This window comes from Diceros bicornis, chromosome 19 (assembly GCF_020826845.1).
Source record: "Diceros bicornis minor isolate mBicDic1 chromosome 19, mDicBic1.mat.cur, whole genome shotgun sequence".
Lineage (NCBI taxonomy): Eukaryota > Metazoa > Chordata > Mammalia > Perissodactyla > Rhinocerotidae > Diceros > Diceros bicornis.
The window spans coordinates 28,645,296-28,665,799 of record NC_080758.1 but is presented as its reverse complement, the minus strand read 5'-3'; the positions used below and the strand labels follow the sequence as shown (position 1 = coordinate 28,665,799).

Here is a 20,504-nt window from a genome sequence, read left to right as displayed (position 1 = left end):
CAAGGAGCTTACGAGTCCATATTGAAAAAGAAAGGTAGAAAACAAACATACAATGAAGAGTTATAGGTTCTGTTAAAGAAATATATCTGAGGTTTGGGGGGCTAAAGGCAATGGTTGGTTCTACTTGGATAATTAGAAAAGACATCATTGGTGGGGCTAACTTAAATATCTCGGAAGACACAGAGACGTTCATCAATAGTCTAGGTTGGATAGTAGAGACATTCTAGTCAGATGAGAGGTTTAAGAAATTCGCAGAAGCGCAAAATGAGATTGTGTCTTTCAGGAAACATTAAGTCTCACTGGAGACAGGAGCTAGATCATAGACAACCCTGTATGTCAAGCTAAGAAGTTTGATTTTCACCCTAAATGCAGTAGGTGGTCACTGAAGGGGTTTTAATAGAGAATGATATGGCTTGTTTTTTTTTTTAAAGAGTACTCTAATGGCACGTGGGGGAGCTTGAAAGATAAAATTGCTCGTGATTTATTCTTTTTTTTTTTTCTTTCAGCTACGGCTAATAGACTGGGGTTTGGCTGAGTTTTACCATCCTGGCCAAGAATATAATGTCCGAGTTGCTTCCCGATACTTCAAAGGTCCTGAGCTGCTTGTAGACTATCAGGTGAGAAGAGAGGGCAGATAAAATTTCGGTCCTCTGTTTGTTTTGCACATAATTTGAGTAAAATGTCATTTCGTGCTTTTGAGTAGGCCATTTTTGCACATCCATGGCTGTCCCTTTTATATGAATGTAAAATATAAATTACCTCAGTTTGTCTACCATAACTTAGGTTATTTTTATTGTCATAATGTCAGTGGAATATGAATAGATCTGCATTTGAGCCTAACTGAAGAGAAAGAACACCAAAGATACTTTTTGTAATCAGAAATTCCAGAACTAGTTTGAGAATTGTAAGCTAGGTTTGGCCAACCTTAAGAGTAAACTAAAGAGAGTTCTCAGGATTTTCCGAGATTGTATTTTAGATGTAAAGACCTTCCCCCTAACAAAAGAGAAAAAAGCCCTTTTTCTCCTCACAGAAACAAAATCCTTGTGAGTACTTTCATGCCCAGTCCTCCCAGGTGTTATTATCGGATATACCTTAAAAAGGCCAAACTCTTGGGGCCTGCTCGGAGGCATAGCAGTTAAGTGCACGCGCTCCGCTTCCGCGGCCCAGAGTTCATGGGTTCGGATCCCGGGCGTGCACTGGTGCTCTGCTTGTCGAGCCATGCTGTGGCGGTGTCCCATATAGAGTAGAGGAAGATGGGCACAGATGTTAGCCCAGGGCCAGTCTTCCTCAGCAAATAAAAAGAGGAGGATTGGCATCAGTTGTTAGCTCAGGGCTAAGCTTCCTCACAAAAAAAAAAAGTCAGGGGCCGGGCCCATGGCGTAGCAGTTAAGTGGGAGCGCTCCGCTGCTGGCGGCCCGGGGTTCCGATCTTGGGCCGGCACCGGCACACCGCTTGTCAGGCCATGCTGTGGCGGCGTCCCGGCGTCCCACGTAAAGTGGAGGAGGATGGGCACGGATGTTGGCTCGGGGCCAGTCTTCTTCAGCAAGAGGAGGAGGATTGGCATGGATGTTAGCTCAGGGCTAATCTTCCTCACACAAAAAAAATAAAGGGCACTTTAAAAAAAAAAGTCAAACTCTGTCCTAGAAAATTCTTCTGGGATCTTGCAGTGTATAACACTGCTCAAAAAACGTTTTATGCATAAAAACATTTGTTTACAACATTATTTATAATGGTGAAAAACAAAACACTGTCCTATTATAGGGGAAAATAAAGATTAAATTCTGAAATATTTATGCAATAAAATAATGCTACATATTAAAACGTTTCCATAAGCCAATAATTCGGGATGTTCTTACATAAGTGAAAGAAGTAATTCAAAATGGTATGTATGGGTTGTTTTAAAACTGGGGGGAAAATGCATAGAAGAAAAGACTGAAAAGAAGTACATGAAGATGTTGTTGGTGTTTGGACGTGGAGTCAATGGAGTGATTTTATCTTTTTTTTTTTCTTCAATAATAAAGAGCAATTTTTTATTTTGAAATGACAAGAATAGAATATCTTGTCATTTCATGTATGCTAACAATGGTGTTTTCTTTAATGTAGATGTACGATTATAGTTTGGATATGTGGAGCTTGGGTTGTATGCTGGCAAGTATGATCTTCCGGAAGGAGCCATTTTTCCATGGACATGACAATTATGATCAGGTGATATATGTTGTTCCCGTTAGGGAACTTACTGGTCTAATCTAGTGATGGCCAGATTCTGCCTAACCATTAGACACTCCAATGGATCTTGCTAAAATACAGGTGCCCAGCCCCCAACTGAGACCTATTTATTCAGAATCTCTGAGACTGGGGCCCTAGAATAATTCGCAATTCATGGCTTGTTCAGACAACCTGACATTGATCCTCAGATTGGTATTTTGGGAGCTACCAGTTTAGCCTTTTGAAATCAGTTTTTCCTTTAGTCTTTTTAATTTGCATTGCTTGTTTTATTGTGAAATATACCTGTAAAATGTTTTATAAAACATATATAAAATTCAAAGAATAATAGTTCAGGAAATAGGACATTACCTTAGAATCTCCTAATGTGAGCTTTCATTAGAGTTGGGAATGTTTTCTCCAACATGTTGATTTATATGGGGTATTTCTATGATCCATTTGTCTCTTTATACGGATTAAAGTTGATGTATGTCAGTAGAAATATAGATGGTGTTTTAAAAAAAAAGAGTCTTTCCTCTCCAATAGTTTATAGTCTATCTATTACAAGAACCAAACATATAAGGAAAGAACTCACAGTCATAAATGTCAGAGTAGGAGAGTAGATAAGGTACAAAAGGCAGTTGTGGTGGGAGTGAGTGGTCTGAGTGTACCAGGGGAGCTTTCCAAAAGATGTGACGGGGCGGGGGGGGGCGGGGTGCGGGGAAGAAGACTTCCCCAGGGAGACATTTCAAGGGGAAGGAACCAGGTTAGAAAGTGGTTGCTTTTACTTTTTTGACACCTTCACATTGGGTAGTAATTTAGGGAATTTTATGTGGAAATCCACTCCTGCTCTGCACAGAAATCTGAATTAAATTAAAGTGTAACATTCATACCTATAGCCATGATGATCGCTTTCTGTTAATTCAGTCCTGTAATGTGCTTGTGGTGTGGGTTTTTGTTTTTCTTCAATCCTAGTTGGTGAGGATAGCCAAGGTTCTGGGGACAGAAGATTTATATGACTATATTGACAAGTACAACATTGAATTAGATCCACGTTTCAATGATATCTTAGGCAGGTAAGTCATAAAGCAGAATCTATGCATCTGTGCCTTAAGCACTTTGGGTGTAAGCTGACACTTTGGATCCTCAAAATAATTGAATTCTCTTTGCCAACACTGCTGAGGTGTCAGTGGTCCAGTGCTACAGGATGCTGCATGGGCAGGCCTGTGATAAAAGCATTAGATTGAATGGCTGTTTTTCCAGATTCCCTTACAGGAATCTGAGTGTGGAGATTATAGTCAGAGGATTCTAAATCATTCACCACTTAACAGGAGGTGGACAGTCCTGATGCAAAGGCTATTGCTGGCCAAGTGGTGGAGCTGCCAGCAACGTGTGTGGGCATAGGAGAGAGGCTCGGTTGGCCCAGCCGCCTGACACACTTTGCTGCGCAGGAGCATTCAGTCCCGTAAAGTAACCTGAGTATGTTTCATAAAATTGTGAGGACCCAGGTTTCTCTTTTCTACAACACTGCTGTTTCCAGTCTGTCCAATTAGCTTTGTTGTCTCCGCAGCGGCAGGGTGGTATAAGACCACTCTCTTGAGTTTTGATCTCTCTTTGCTGTTGGCTGGGTTCCTAGCCACTAAGGAAATATGTAGGAGTGAAATGTTGGGCTTCTCTGCCCCTCGGTTCATTTCTTGTTCCCCCTTGTGGCTCTGCAGACACTCCCGTAAGCGATGGGAACGCTTTGTCCACAGTGAAAACCAGCACCTTGTCAGCCCTGAGGCCTTGGATTTCCTGGACAAGCTGCTACGATACGACCACCAATCACGGCTCACCGCAAGAGAGGCCATGGAGCACCCCTATTTCTGTGAGTCCAACTGTCTGGTCCACAGAGCCTGTGTGGACCCACCTAGCAGACTGTACAAGGCAGGGAGACTATGTGCTTTGAAGAAAGCTCTGGGCCCAGAGGCCTACAGAACGGAGTTGAAATCCCAGGTCCCCTTCATTCACAGTGAGCCTCAGCTTCTTCAAATGGGGTCAGTGATGGCAACTCGCTTGTGGAGTTGTTGGGAGGATTTTTGTCTTAACAGAGTACCTGACACATGATCACTCCTAAATAAACTGCTTTTCTTACTGTGTGGGTGACACTTCTCTGTGGCTAGTCTGGAGTGGTTGGATTAGAACAAACAGCCTTATATCTGTCCTGTCTCTGGTGATCATTCATTGGAGAGAGCCAGGGAGGCTTGAAAATCTTACTGTATGAACACCTTGACCTAGGTTTGTGAGTATAGCAAACTGTGGTGTCCTGGGTGAAAATGCCCCTTAGACCCAGCCCATCCTCGCTGTGATGTCATCTTCAACATTGGATTGTTCCTTGGGGAGTGGTGGGATGGTTTTATAGTGAATCGATTACAGAACAGACCATTTGAGATGGAGAGTGAAGCCTGTGGTCATAGCACTAACTTACATATAGCTATAGCTTTGGCCTGTTTGGCACCGTGCTTGACCAGCTGAGCTGTGGACTGCAATAAAACCAGTTCACTCTGATAATATATTACCGTCTAGGCCAGGTTAGATTGTATTGTCTCATTAAACCCTGATGGGATCAGTTTTGTTTTAAATTAGCTCTACTATGGATAATTGCCTCATCTTCCTACCATTTAGTTTAAGAGTTGGCCTTTACCACAGTTCGACAGGAAAGGTAATTCTATTTAAATATTACTTGTCCAATTCTTGGTGAAGGCAGTTGCCACCTTAAGTTCTTCTGGGAATATTATGGACTATAAATAAAATGCAAAGAGTGAGAATGACTGCTTTAAGGCTCTAGACCATCAGTTTAATCCTTCAAGTATAACAGAACCTAACCTTTTTGTCTCTTTTCTAGACTCTGTTGTGAAGGACCAGGCTCGAATGGGCTCGTCTAGCATGCCAGGGGGCAGTACGCCTGTCAGCAGCGCCAATATGATGTCAGGTCAGTTCATGTGTAAATTTCCTTTAAGGAGTGGAGGTGGGGGTAGAAGTCAGTTATTATTGTTAGTTTTGCTGCTGCTTTGTGGGGATTTCTTGTGGACCTCCTCTTCTCTGTAATGATTGCCTTACTAACATATTGGCCTGTGTGGTTCTCCCCACCAGCTTTCAGGATGCTTTTGACACCTGATATACTTTAGTGACACTGCCTTAAGTAGAGTATCAACAGCTTCTTCTAGGCCAGAATCCTGAAAGTTTTTCTCAGAGGTACTTGAAAGTCCCAACAAGCCATGAAGAGTGAAGAGAGATCCTTTCATCTCACAGATTAGAGTGACAGTAGTTACATGGTCCTCAGAAACAAGATTAAGAAATTGGGAGGAGTAGAGGTGGGGTTTGTACATGGGTATATATGTGTATAAGAATGATTCTCCGATTTTTTTCCAGAGCAACTACAGGGTGCCTAGTAACTTGTAAAAGGTTATGTGAAATTATTGTTCAGTCATCATGATTTAGAGCGAGTTTTTGTACAGAGTACACAATTATTAAAAAGAAACCATAGGTACATTTCCTAAGACTTATATATGTAGGGAGCATCCACATGGGTGCACTGCTATTAGTGAGGGCATTTACTCAGACACCCTCAAAGAACTGCTGTTGTCCCAGTTCTTTTTTAAAGAACTAGCTGCTTTCTAGAATTTATCCTCTTAAGTATCTTGCCTATGTGCAAAATAATATGTATCCAAGGTTACTTATTGTAGCCTTATTTGTAATAGCAAAACATTGAAAACAGCTCTCAGTAGGGAACTGGTTAAATGAATTATGGGATACCCATTATAGGAATGCTGTATGGCCAGAGAAAAGAATGAGTGTTTCATGTTCTTTTACAGTTCCAACTCCACAATAATAATGTGAAATGAAAGAAAGCAAGGTGCAGAACTATGTCTAAGACCAGGAGTGGGCAAGAGTATATAATCACATTCTTATATGTGATTCTTATATGCATATTCTTATAAAATTATATTCGTGTATACACATACAATATTTCTGGAAGGATACACCCCAAAAGTTGGCCAAGTGTTATAAGTTGGCCAAGCAACAGGACAAGGGAGATTTTTCACTGTATACTCTTTTGAACCTTTTATATTTTGAGCCATGTAAACATATTACCTGTTCAAAAAATATATATAACATTTTGAAAATTAAAGAACTGGCTGACAGGGCAATCTAACAAGTAATTCTGGTCATTAGATGGGTGGGAGAAACCAAATGGAAATAAATTCCAAAGCACTATTTTAGCTTAGAGATAAAAATGTTCCTTTTCCCACTGAAAATGACTTAGTAATTTTGAAAGCTGCCAGCTAAGTAGGCGGCGTGGTATAAGAGCACATGAACTTGGGCGCCAGCCCTCTGCTGTTCAGTATGGTAGTGGCTAGCCACATGTGGCTATTTAATTAAAATCGAATAACATTTTAAAATCAGGTCCTTAGTTGCAGTAGCCACATTTCAAGTTCTCAGTAGCCACGTGTGGCTGGTGGCCACCATGTTGGCACAGGTTATGGAGCAGAAAGTCTGGTTGGACGGTGCTGCCCTACATAGGCCTAGGTTGGAATCTAAGCATAGTTGCCACTTAATAGCTATGTTCCTTCGACAAACTGCTTCAACTCTCCAAGCTTAGATTTCTTTACGTGTCTTCTAAATTTATTAGAACTTACCATTTTAATTTGTGAGGATTTAATCTGAAGTTAGATTTAATTTGTAAAAATATGGCTAAGGAGAGGCCTTCAATAAAAAGAGAATTATTGTGTCACCTTTGAGATAGGTGCTGTGAAAACTGGTGACTCAGATTCCCACGGTTGGTGTCTCTGGCTCACGGTCAGCTGTTCTCTTTCAGGGATTTCTTCAGTGCCAACCCCATCACCCCTCGGACCTCTGGCAGGCTCACCAGTGATTGCTGCTGCCAACCCCCTCGGGATGCCTGTCCCAGCTGCCGCTGGCGCTCAACAGTAATGGCCCCTTCTGTCTCCTGATGCCTGAGCAGAGGGGGGGAGTCCGCTCTCCTTGATGCAGCTTGCGCCTGGCGGGGAGGGGTGAAACACTTCAGAAGTACCGGGTCTGAACCGTTGCTTATGGATTTATAGTAGTTCAGTCATAAAAAAAATTATAATAGGCTGATTTTCTTTTTTTTCTTTCTTCTTTTTTTTAACTCAAACCTTTCATAACTCAGGGGACTCCCTGAAAAATTACCTGCAGGTGGAATATTTCATGGACAAATTTTTTTCTCCCCTTCCAAATTTAGTTCCTCATCACTAAAGATAAACCAGCCTCAATCCCAGCTGCTGCGTTTGGGTGGAGATTTCTTCCCATGCTCACCATTGCTCCCCCCCCCATCCCACACTTTGGGGGGTTTGTATCTCATGCTCTTCTCCAGAGATTTCCAAAATGTAGCTTCTCTAAGGGAGGTGGGAAGGAAGGAGGAAGGGAGGACCCAACCTATAAGAGCAGTGTACTGCTAGTCACTTATATCACTTTACTCCTAAGTGCTTCAGTGGGGTTAGCCTGGTGAATCTAGTGGAAATATGTCTTAGTTACATTGAGATGCTGAAAATCTACCCAAAGTGCAGACAGGTCCTGAAAACTTAACGTTCAGTATGAATCATGTCTTATTGACCTAACCCTAAATCCAGCTCACTTAAAATTTTAGTTTCAGTTTAGTTTAAAATTTTTAATTCCTTCCCTCCCAGGCTCCTTACCTTGATTCTCTTCCTTTTCATTTCCCAACATGCTCTATAGCTGGTAGGAGGGGGAGGCAAAGTCTTTTTCAGTTTTCTTTGACTTGGCCATTTTGAATTCAATTAGTTACTGGGCGTAACTTATGGCTTTTTACAAAAGAAAACATACTGTCTATATAGGTTTCATGCTAGCAACTCTTTAAGAGCTAATGGGAGATGTGGCCACACTGAGTTTCCTTTTAAGCTTTCTACCTTCCTTTCCTCCTACCCTCCCCTTCCCTCTCATGCCATCCGGTGAGAAGACCTCCCCCTCAGTCTTGTAAATGTATCTGAGAGGTAGGAGCAGAGCCACTATCTCCAGTGAAACTGAAATGGTAGACCTGTAATTGTGGGAAAACTATAAACTCTCTTGTTACAGCCCTGCCACCCCTTGCTGTGTGTATATATATAATACTTTGTCCTTCATATGTGAAAGATCCAGTGTTGGAATTCTTTGGTGTAAATAAACGTTTGGTTTTATTTATCAAGGTTAGATTTAAGTTCGCTGTGTAAAGGTCTCGCTGGGTGGGTGTCTCACGTTCACATCTGAGGGGCCTGTAGCTCTGTACCGTGGAGGCTTCCCAAGGCCCCCGTTTTTATACACCCCTCTTTTGACCCCTGGTACCGGGCAGGGCAGAGAGGCCTTCAAAAAGCGCCACAAGCCAAAGCGTCTCTGGGGATTAAGGATCCTTTGCCATAAAACTCATTTTGTGTCTCAGCAGTGCAGGGATTGGGAATGGAAAAAGTCGACGGTTTTTGTGTGTTTGTGTGTGTGTAAAGTGGATTTTCCACTGTAATCCAACCACCTAAGTTTATCAGGTGCTTCACTGAGGAAGCCTAGTTTTTTAAGCACAATAGCAAAACCATCAGCTCTGTATTTTTTCCTGTTATTTCATTACAGTAGCTGCTTGTGGGGACTAGGAAAAATTCTTCCAACATATTTTAAGGCCTCAAGTCTTAGTTCCCCATTCTCCTACCTTTATAAATTCACAAGCCTTTCTCACCTGGGCATCATAGGTAAACATAATTGTTTGAGGAGTTGAATTTAATGAACTTATCTAACTTTGTAACCCATCTTGGCTTTAGTAACTATCAAGGTGGTGGCTTTAGTGAATATAATGGTAAACTCTAGGGGAAGCTAAAGCCTCCTTTTATAGTGCTTCTCAACCATAGGGAAGACATTCTGACTGTGTGGCAGGGTGATTTTCTTCCTTGTGGCCACTTGCAGTGGATATTTATTGTTCTAGATCCTTTTATGCCCTAGAATGCTGTGAGGGTTACCATGTTGAATTTGTGCAGAAGCTAAAAGCACCAGATGTGCCAGAGATGCAATTTGTGATTACATTTGCACTGGATTGTGATTTGACCAGGACACTTACGATTAATGAATTCTTTTGAGGTGGTGGGGAAGAGGGTTGTAAATCAAGACTGCACATCCCACCCTTGTAGCTCAGAGAACCTAGGTGTAGCTGGAGGCTGATGTGGGGAGCTGCAGACAGCTGGACCTCCCAGTATGCATCAGACCTTGCCAGAAACTGAAGGTGAATGCAGAGGACTCTGAAATGCCACCCAAGAGCCTTTTAAAATAAATAGAGAAGTTTTTAGAATGCTACTTAAGGAGTCACTGCAGAAGCATGAAAAAAAAAAAGACCCAATTGGGGGGGTCAAGGGTTTACAGAGTAACAACTTCTGTGTTGTTGTAAATTACCTCATCTGTATACCTTGTATTGGGACACTTTATTTCTCAGCACTACCTGTGTCTGCATTGATTAGATGGCAGGAAATGGAATGCCAATATAAGACAGTTTATTGGCAATTACTCTGAAAGGTTTTTTAAGTGTTTTTTAACTTTGTTTGAAGTGGCCCCCCTTTTTTTAAGTTTGAAGTCAGAAGCGCCCCCCCATCCCCCAATTTATTGGTTGTAATTGTATTGTAATGGTATAACTAAAACATAACTGTGCTGGGAAGAAGTTGTGCCATGAAGGTCTTTAATTTTTTTTAAATAAAAACATTTAAACAAATGAAATGTCCCTGCAGCCTGAGCAATATGCTTCTCCAACCGACACCGTATGTGATAGATGGCTTAGTTTTCACGTGCTTTGAATTTAATATTGGGTTAGTGGGATGGATTAAGATTGGTTGAGAAGCACTGAAGTCTGGGAGTTTTTGACATCGAGTTAACAGCGAAGAGAGCATAATGTTGTTGCTAAACAGGATTGGTTTCATTCCTGCCCTTGTGCCCCACGTACTTGGCTACTTGGCAAGTTACTTAACTTCTGAATTGGTTTCATCATCTATAAAATGGGGCCAGTGCTTCCTTGGGATTGAATGAGAGTAAATGTCAAGTATCTGGGCACCTGTTATGCCCTTAATAAACCTAATCCCCTGGACCCCTGGTGTGGAGGATTAGTCCTTGGTCCTGACTTTGCAACTAATTCACAGTACGATCTCTGGTCAGGAGAAGACTGGGTGAGGTGTCTTCTGAGTTCCTTTTCAGCTCTGACACTGATTTTAGAAAGTTTGGTGCTTAAATTAAAAGGCCCATGGAGACAGCTTGGTCATTAGTAGGAAAGACCAGTGTTCAATGAATGGCAGTAAGTCCTGTGGAAGGTCAGCCTTGGAGGCAGCTTGCAAAGTCTTGGGGCCTGGAATGAAGGCGTGCTGGTGAACTTATGGGAACATATTTGGCAGCTTAATTAGAAACTATCCGAAGGGCTGGTAAAAGGTGAAACAGAATTTACTTGCTTATCAATGCCAAATGAGTAAATTCTGCAAGAGTGTACACTTGAATTACCATTTATTCTTTCTCATTGAACCACAATTTTTAAAAATTGAAATCAGAGGAAATGCTGCTATCCTGAATTTCTAGTTTCCTTTAAATGTTCACTGCATACTATTGTATGGTATCATATATTATTAATATTAGAAGTTGAGAAGTGTGGTTTAGATAACAGGAACCATTGTGTAATATCTTGTATCTGAAATGCCTAAGTTACATGAACTTTGATTTCTAACATTTATTCCCATTTTATACGTGAGACAGGAAGATTAAATTGTTAGAGTAGGCCTGTTAAGAGTCAGAGGAATACGTTTTGTAAAATTAGATCTTCAGTGTGTGGCTAATTACTGTAGTCCTAAAATAGTAGAGAAAATTGGAGATCAGTTGACAGGTTTGGGGATTTTAATTTCCTTTCAGTCTTTAAATTTCATCTTGCCTCACCTGTTGTCAAGTGTGGCTGTAATTAGAACTGACCGTTTGAGCATCTCTTAAAAAATCTAGTTTTGTCACCACTGACTACAGATTCCCACAGCAGATTCTCTTCCGAGGTGAGAGTTGGGTTTAAGTAGTCATTTGATCATCAGTCCTTGCCTACTTCCCTGCTGGTAATTTCCTCCTCTCTTGTGCCTCAGCTTCAGGGACTGTAGCTGGTCGTCGGTGACATGCATACTAGACAGGCTGTCTTCCCAGGGTCTCTCCCTGCTCGAGGAAAAAGTTAACCAAAAGGCTTTGAAGTAAAGTAATCCTGGGTTCCGTCCTCAAAAGTGGGTCTAAAAACCTTGATCCTGGCTGATGCTCCACCCTGTCTAAAGTCACCTCCCCCTGCTTCTGTCACTGCCATCACTACCCCCTTGCCCTTTTCCTCATAACACCTGAACTTTTATTGTGTTATTTTGTTTATTGTCTCTCTCCCCAGCTGCATGTAAACTCCCTGATGACCTTGTATGTCTTACTAATCTGTGCATCCTTATAAAAACCTTTTTTTAAAAAGTGGGCCAGTGTCCCTCAGTATTGAAGAGGATTGAATGGAGTAACACAAGGAAAATGCTTAGCACCACCAAGACTCATAATAGTTGTTCAGTAAGTGGTAATTACATCCTCCACTTCTGCTCCCACCACTCCCCTCCCCCAATAGGTTAATGGAAGTATTGTTGCATAAAGAGCATCTCAAGATCAGAAGGTTTGTAGCTATAATTATAAGCCACAGGCCAGACTGAATTAACATGACAAGAAAATGTTTATTTAATGAGCCCTTGGTGAAATCCTAAATGACTGAAGGCTAAGCAATGATCTTGACCAATTTGATAGACTTAGATGCTGGAATATCCCTGCTTTCTGCTACATGTGTATAATAATGTGAAATTCGGACTATTCTCCAAATAAAACAGATATGTAGAGAGGGTCACAAGATAATCTGGTTCTGGGGTCAATCTAATGTAGACAAGTACTATGTAGATTTTATAACCTTACTGTGATTCTGTGCTAAATTTAACCACTTCAGAGAAGCAACCTAGTAGAACTGCAAATGTCCTGGTTCTAATCTGAGTTCTGTCTGGCTGTGCAGTTTTGGATCAGTTACTTAACCTCTCTGAATCTTCATAGTGATTTAAATTATTACTGTAAAACATTTTAGACATGTACCAAGTTATAAAGAGGCTGTAATACACCCATGAACCACCCAAGTTAAGTCTATATTACCTGCACAGATGAAGTCCCTTTTGCCCTTCCCTGATCATATTTTCTTCTCTTCCTCCCTGTCCCAGAGGTCCTAATATTTTCTTCATCTGTAAAATTGGGGGGTAAGTACCTATTTCTTAGGGTGGTGGTTCAGATTGGATGATAAATGATGGAAAGTGCCCAGCACACTGTCTGGCATATAGTATCATTGAACTAAATGCTAGTTTCCACCCTGTATTGTTAAGATGTACAGATTATGTGCAGAAAAAAAATGCCATATCTATAGGGATGCCATCAATTTGTCCATTTATTCCTACAGTTTTACAGTAGATGGCAGTAAAGTTTTGTTCTAGAAGAAAAAAAAATCCATGCATTAAATACAACAGATTTTCAACAAATACAAGTCAATTTGCGTGAAGGCCAGCATTGCCCTCTTCCCACCCCCTCTCACTCTTCCCATCTAAGATTCTATCATGCTCTCCTCTGAATTTTTAATTTCTCCACTGAAAGCCAAATATTTTTGCCTTGTAGCAAATTACAAACTGGATTTGCCACCCTGTGGCCTAATCGCCAGGGATTCTTAGTGGCCTCAAAGTAAGCAGCTCTTCCCCAGGTACCTCCAGATGGGAGTTTATGGGATTGCCAGTCCATTTCTTGGAGAAGGTCCTGAGGGGATGGGGTATTTCTGATACAGCTTCATTCTTGCATCACCTGCTTTGACAGAGTCTTTCTGGCTCCTCTAATGAGAAGAAGGAAAAGCAGCAGCAGCTGGTAAGTGGTTTCCTTATCCCACCCTGGGAGTCAGTCTCGCCTATAAACATTTGTAGACTTATCTAGAAAGGGAGGACCTTGTTTCTGTGTTGAACAGTTCCAGGAACTCCACGGTGAAGGTCCTGTGAAGAAGCCTGACCGCCCGTAGCTCTCCGCACCCTGATGTTTACTTCGTGCTGTTCCCCGCTCCCCTCTCAGCTCCATCCCCTCAGCCCGGGCTTCCTCACGCACTCGCCTTCTTGACTGGTCTTTCCAGAGGTCACTTATTGATGTAAGACGCCCTTCAGCAAATATTTGTTGGTGTCCCTAAGCCTGCCCTGTACTAAACACTGGGGACTGAGAGAGATGAGACTCAAGCCCATGGGAAATGTATTATTGTCGAATAGAAAAGCGGGAAACAAAATTGTGCATATGGGATAGTTTCAACTATAAAAACAAAAAGTTCCCCAGAAAAAAATCAGATTGCCAGTCAACATGGTAGACTGCCTAACTCAGGTGGGTACCACCTCCTGCTCCGAATATGTGAGGATGCTGATTTTAACATAATTTACTTTCAAATAAATAGCCAATTTCAAAGAAAAATGGAAATTCCCAGGTGGCAGAAAAGAAGACAGAATTCATCCTGAAGGTAAGTAGGTATAGAAGTTGCAGAGGCCCCCACAACACCAGGCTTGGATACGATGGGCCTCAGATGCTAGGGGATAGAGTTTGAATGCCCCATGGGAGATAGGAGACAGCCTCAGGGCATTTCAAAGTGAAAACTGAAACAATCCCCTGGCACTTGAAAAGGCTGCCTCCAAGAAAAAAGATTGGAAGAAAACAAAATATTAACTGTAGTTGCCTCTGGGAGCTGAGATTAAGATAGATGTCACAGAAAAACTCATAAGAAGAAAGGAGTCCTGAACTCTTGGGGAAGGGAGAATGATCAGGGAAGGCTTCCCAGAGGAGGGGCTGCCAGAGCTGGCAGAGGCCAGCCTTAGCAAATTTGAGCTGCCAGGGCCCACATCTGGGAACAGAACCCATGTCTCCTGGCTGTTCTTCAGTGCTTCCTGGCCTGCCTTTGCAAAGCTGTGCTGCCAGGAGTCCCTGTCCAGGTTTCTAGGCGGTCATTATAGACGAACTTTTTCTTTCTCTCACTTTTGGTCTCTCTGGTACTTTCAACAAAAACATCCTCACACAGCTCTCTAAATCACCTTGAGTTCAACTGATACTGGGTTCAGCCAAGCGATTCTTCTGGTCGAGGATTGGCTGGGCTGGGTTCCTACGTTGACTGGACTTGGGTTTGCTCTGTGTGGTTCCTTCTGGGTCCCATGCTAAAGTTGCAGCAGCTACCCAGGGCATGCTTTTCTCATGGTGGAGGAGAAGAAGCCAAATGAAATCACACATGCACTTTTCAAGCTTCTGCTTGTCACATGCGCTGTCATCCTGTTGGCCAAGGCAAGTCACATAGCCAAGCCCAACATCAATGGGGCAGGGAGTATGCACCCTCCTGTGTTGAGAGGGCTATGCAAATTTATGTGGTACAGTGTGTGTGTATAATCTTATTACAGCGGAGTGAAGAATTGAAACCAATAATGCAGTCAACCATACTATCTGAGTAGGAATGGAAGACCCGATATATAATATCTGTATATATATGTGTGTGAAAAAGATTACACCAACTGTTAACTGGTTATCACTGAGGGGTGGCACTTACGGGTAATTTAGTTCTTTTTTATTAACATATATAGGTTATACATGAGTTGCATATATTTACATTTATCAGAATAAATTCTTGTTTTCAAGCAACAGAAGTCAAGAATTCAGGCTTTGAGCCTCCATGACCAGAAACAACATAAAAAAATCCCACTGCACACAAGAAGTTTCTGAAAACTAGCAGTATTCTATTTATCTCGGTGGTGCTTATATGTGTGTTTGCTTTAGAATTTGCTAAACTGTACATTAATGTTTGGAGCACTCCTCAGTATGTTTGTTAGAGTTCAAATGTTTGAAAGTTTAAAACATAAAAGGAGGGCGGGCCCCGTGGCTTAGCGGTTAAATGCGCGTGCTCCGCTGCTGGCGGCCTGGGTTCGGATCCCGGGCGCGCACTGACGCACCGCTTCTCAGGCCATGCTGAGGCAGCGTCCCACATATAGCAACTAGAAGGATGTGCAACTATGACATACAACTATCTACTGGGGCTTTGGGGAAAAAAAAAGGAGGAGGATTGGCAATAGATGTTAGCTCAGAGCCGGTCTTCCTCAGCAAAAAGAGGATTAGCATGGGTGTTAGCTCAGGGCTGATCTTCCTCACAAACAAAAGGAAAACTGAGCAAATTAAAACAAACCAAAAAAGTAATTATTAACTCTAGAGGGAAGAGAAGTTGTGAAAAGAAGGAAAATTAAATATACTGCTGGCTCAGTTGTGAATAGGATTTACATAGTCATAATGGAAACACTGAATATTGATCTAACCAAGATTATGGTATAATTGTAGTGAAAAGATGAGTGATGGGAAGTGTAGACAGGTGTGGTAGTGTTGGTAACAGGGATAAGCAGTTTAAGAGCACTAAACCCTCATGTTTTATAAAGGGAAATAAATATTGCCTAAGATTGAAAAATCAACAGTTAGTACTATGTGCATGTTATTTTGAAATAAGAAGGTAAATACTAAAAGAAACTGCTATAGTTAGTTCTGAGAGTGGGAAATTAGAAAGGTAAGGCTACTCTTTTACTGTTATTGTTTACTTACATAGTAGCACCTTTTACTTTTTTGTGTGTGTGTGTGAGGAAGATTAGCACTGAGCTAACATCTGTTGTCAGTCCTCCTCTTTGCTTGAGGAAGATTGTCCCTGAGCTAACATCTGTGCCCATCTTCCTCTGTCTTGTATGTGGGATGCCGCCACAGCATGGTTTGACTAGCAGCCTGTAGGTCCACGCCTGGGATCCGAACCTGTGAGCCCTGGGCCACCAAATGGAGCAGGCGAACCTAACCACTATGCCACCGGGCCGGCCCCGAGCACCGTTTACTTTTAAAACTATGTTTATGTATTATTCTGGTTTTAAAAAAAAAAGTAAACTAAATTTTAATAAATGGATATTTATCTTGAATGCATCCACTTCCCACCATTCCAACTGCCAAATCCCTCATCCAAGCCACCATCCTCTTGCCTGCATTATCATAGCAGAGAACTGACCTTAATGCCTTCCTATCTATCCCTCTTTTGATTACTGATTTCATCCTATACCTTGCAGCCAGAGATATCCTTCAAAAACATAAATTTTCTCAACTCAATCCCTTGCTTAAAAGTCTTTCAGAGATGTTGGCTGTCTCCCATCAGCCATTCCTCCCTTTCTCTTTGTTGACAGAGCCCTAATTTGGGGTGTGAGGGATGTCCATCCTGTCCCAGTGTGACTCAGGGGTAACTGTGACTGGTTTAGAGTGGGGCACATGAGGAGAGGTCTTCTGGAGAGCTGATGGCCCCAAATCTAAGGAGAGACAGGCACAAGATGGCAGAGACAAGAGATGAGCACTGGTTACCTGGCATAAACACAGGTGGACACTAGTAAGAAGAAAAGTGGGCACTTGTGAGAGAGTGGGCCACAGAAATTGTAGGAGTCTTCACCCTCTTGAGGGTTTTTCACCATGAACCCCACTGGGAGACCACAAAAGATTGGAGAAAGTTTTAATGAAATGTCTCTTATGGTAAAGATCCGTAGAAAGAGAATAGCAGCTGCTGTGAAAGGATCACCACACTCCACCCAGACCCGTCTTCTCTGTCTCCCCTACTGAACAAAAGCCTTCATCTGTGGGGGGAAGGACAACAAACACTGTCACCCATATGGCACTGGTGAGATCTCCTTGCACCTGGGGGAATAAAATAGGGGCGGAAGAAAAAGACTACCCTTGGGCAGGAGCAGGAATATATACTCCGCCCAGAACTATAGCTGGAACTGGAGCACTAAGGAGGCGGTATCCCCAAGCCCCGGGGCACAGTGCCTGACAAAGACTTAAGAATCAGAAAAACAGAGAGTGCCCTCCTGCCCCACCTACCAAGTTAAGCTAACAAGCGATGAGTAAAAAGTAACAATACTGCTAGGAGAGGAACACGGGCATGGAAAGACCGTGTCTGAGGCACAGCACAAAGGGAAAACCTAAAGCTGAGGGTAGAGCAGACATTGAGGGGGGAAAAACCATCTGGCAAACCAGCCTGCACCCTAAGTCCGAGGTATCATTAGAGGAATTCGAAACTTAGAGTGCATTGGTGGTAACCATAACAACAGTAAACCTCAAGCCCAGCCTGACTGAACTAGATAAACCCCCACACTAAAGGCCTCACAGAAGAAAAAGTGTGCCCATTTCCACACGGGAAAACCCTTTACCTTGGCCTCTGCTGTCCTACACAAGATGTGCAACTTTGGTCACCCAAACTTACAAGGCATGCAAAAAAGCGAGAGAGAACAACACACTCCCAAGAGACAGCAATCTTGAGAACCAGACTCAGATATAACATGGAGCTATCTGATAAGAAATTTAAAATAACTATGATGTGGTAAAGGCACTAACAGAAAAAGTGGACAACATATAAGACCAGATGTGTAATCGCAGGAAAATGATGGAACCATAAGAGAATCAAATGGAGGTGCTAAAAATGGGTAACAGAGGTCAAGAATGCCTTCCATGGGCTCACCAGTAGACTCAACACAGCCCAGGAAAGAGTGAGTGGACTTGATGACAGATCAACAGAAATTGCCCAGACTGAAACATGAAGGAGGAAGAGGGTGAAGGATAAAACAAAAAACAGTATCCAACAGTCATGGGATAATAAACATTCTAACATGTGGTTAGATGCCCACGAGAAGAGAGAGAACAGGACAAAGGAAATATTTGAAGAAATAAAGGTTGGAAATTTTCCAAAACTGAAGATGGATCCAAGAAGCTCAAAAGAACAGCAAGCAGAATGAATTTATACACAACTCGGCGTATATTCAGAAGGCTAAAACAAAAGACAAAATCTTAAAGGCCGCCCAGAGAAAAAGTGACACATTACATACAGGGGAAGCTAAGAATTATCAGAAACCATGTGGGATTTAACAGAAACCATACAAGCTGGGAGACAATGGAGTGCTGAAAGAAAAACAACCCAAAAACCTGTCAACCCACAATCCTAAACCTAGTGAAAATATCTTTCAAAATGAAGGAGAAATAAAGCTTTTTCTCAGACAGAAAAACTGAGGGAATACATTTCCAGAAGACCTACTCTGCAGGAAGTAGTAAAGGAAGTTCTTCAGGCAGAAGGAATATTTCAGACAGAAACTTGGATCTATAACAAAATTAAGAGCACTGAAAGTAAAAAATCTGTTTTTTAATTGCCTTAAAAAATAAGTCTAAAGTAGGAGGTCAGCAAACTTTCTGTAAAGGAGCAAATAAATAGGTTTTGCAGGTTGTAGGATCTCTATTGCAACAACTCTGTTGTAACATGAAAGCAATGTTAGACAATAGGTAAATTAATGAGCATGGCTGTGTTTCAATAAAACTATTTATGGACTCTCAAGATTTGAATTTCATATAATTTTTACATGCCACCAATTATTCTACTGGTTTTTTTTTTCCCCATCCATTTAAAGTTGTAAAACCCATCCTTAGCTCATGGCCATACAAAATCAGGTAGTGGGCTAGCTTTGGCTTGCAGATGGGGCATCCTTTGCTAACCCCTGGTCTAAAGCAAACACATTAGCAATTAATTGTGTATTTATAGCATATGTAAAAATAAAAAGTATGGATAAATGAATTGTGGTATATCTAATATTGAGCGATAAAAAGGAATAAATGTGATACAAGCATCAACACAGATTAATCTTAAAATAATTATGCTGAGTCAAAGCCAGACAAAAAAGACTACATACGTATGATTCCATCCATATAAAATCCTAGAAAATGCAAACTAATCTATAGTGACAGCATGTAGTTAAATAGTTATCTGCATATGTGGGGCGAGAATGAGGGGGGGGTGGGGGAGAAGGAGAACAGGGAGGGATTTATGTAAGAAGAAAGTAAAGTGTATGACGACAGCATAAAGAACAGATGGGAGGAGATGGGAGTCTACTGTTGTAAGGTCTTTATACGATACATGAAGCAGGATGTTATTTGAAGGCAAACTGGTTAATTAAAGATGTGTATTCTAAATCCTAGGGCAATCACTAAAATTAATCTTTTCCACCTCTTCCGCACTCTCAGCCCCAGTGTTTTGGACAAGGCTCCACCCCTGTGTCTGGTGGAGCAGGAGACTCAGGCCTAACCAATCAGCACACGGTGGCCACAGTGACTGGTTCAGGCCTAGGCAGGGGACAGAGTCAGAGCCAGTGAGACATGTCAAGTCTTCATGCTGGGACAAAGACGATTCAGCTGTATTTCGCAGGGTCTGATGTAGAAAGTGTGTGAGACCTGGAGCTGCCAGAGTCATGTTATGATCCCAAGGCCTGTGGGAGAACGCAGTCAACGTGAAGAGTGCGCAGCTGAGAGATGGAGAGGATGCAGGAGGGCGAGAACTTTTCACTTATGTGAGCCAATAAATCTTTCTGTCTGAGCTTTTTTTGGGTGAAATTTTTAGTCACTTGCTGTGTAACAAAAAAAACACAAATGTATCTCAGTTTCTGTAATTCAGGCATCGAAGTGTGGGTTAGCTGGGTCCTTTGTTCGGGGTCTCACCAGGCTAAACTCAGGTCGTCAGCCAAGGCTGTGATCTCAACTGAGGCTCGGGGTCCTCCAAGCTTACTGTTGGCCGAATTCAGTTCCCTGTGGTGTAGGACTGAGGCCCTCGGCTCCTCAAGGCTGCCCACCATTCCCTGCCATGTGGCCCTCTCCACAACACGAAGTTCCCTTCTTAAAGGCCAGCAGGAAAATACCTCTGCCACTTTGAATTTGGCCTTCAGGGAAGGCCTTCACCTTCTTTTAAAGGACTTGCCCGATTAGGTCCACCTGGGTCAATCTCCCTTTTGACTATTTCAAAGTCAACTGATTTGAGACCTTCATTGCATCTGCAGAATCCCATCATTTTCACAAGTCCTGCCCTCACCTGCCACAGAGACCTAACTGATGCCCCTGAGCTCCACATTCAATCATGAATCTCTTGGTTTCTGGGATTTTCCATGTTCTCCCAGCTTCTAGGTTGTCCCCTGTCTGACCTATTCTCAGTTGGCTCTACAGTTGCCTGGTTACTTGTCTCTCTTCCCCATTGGAAGCTGAGCAACTGAATATTTGTCACTCTACGTCCCAACTCACAGCCCAGCACAGGTTTGGTGCTCCATAAACACTGTTGTATGCATAAGTGGAGGTGATTCTTATATGGAGATGAGAATTAA

General features: G+C 42.2%; 1 protein-coding gene across 4 annotated transcripts in view; it reads left to right on the top strand.

The window, feature by feature from the left end:
• CSNK2A1 (casein kinase 2 alpha 1) overlaps positions 1–8,425 on the top strand; it is a 54,172-nt gene extending 45,747 nt beyond the window's left edge. For all 4 annotated transcript variants that reach the window (XM_058563013.1, XM_058563017.1, XM_058563016.1 and 1 more), the window contains 6 exons: positions 507–617; positions 2,104–2,205; positions 3,178–3,278; positions 3,921–4,069; positions 5,087–5,173; positions 7,061–8,425. In XM_058563013.1, the coding sequence (XP_058418996.1) occupies positions 507–617; positions 2,104–2,205; positions 3,178–3,278; positions 3,921–4,069; positions 5,087–5,173; positions 7,061–7,176 (666 nt within the window). In that variant the 3' untranslated portion in view covers positions 7,177–8,425. The remainder of the gene's footprint in view (positions 1–506; positions 618–2,103; positions 2,206–3,177; positions 3,279–3,920; positions 4,070–5,086; positions 5,174–7,060) is intronic.
• The last annotated feature ends 12,079 nt before the right edge of the window (positions 8,426–20,504 follow it).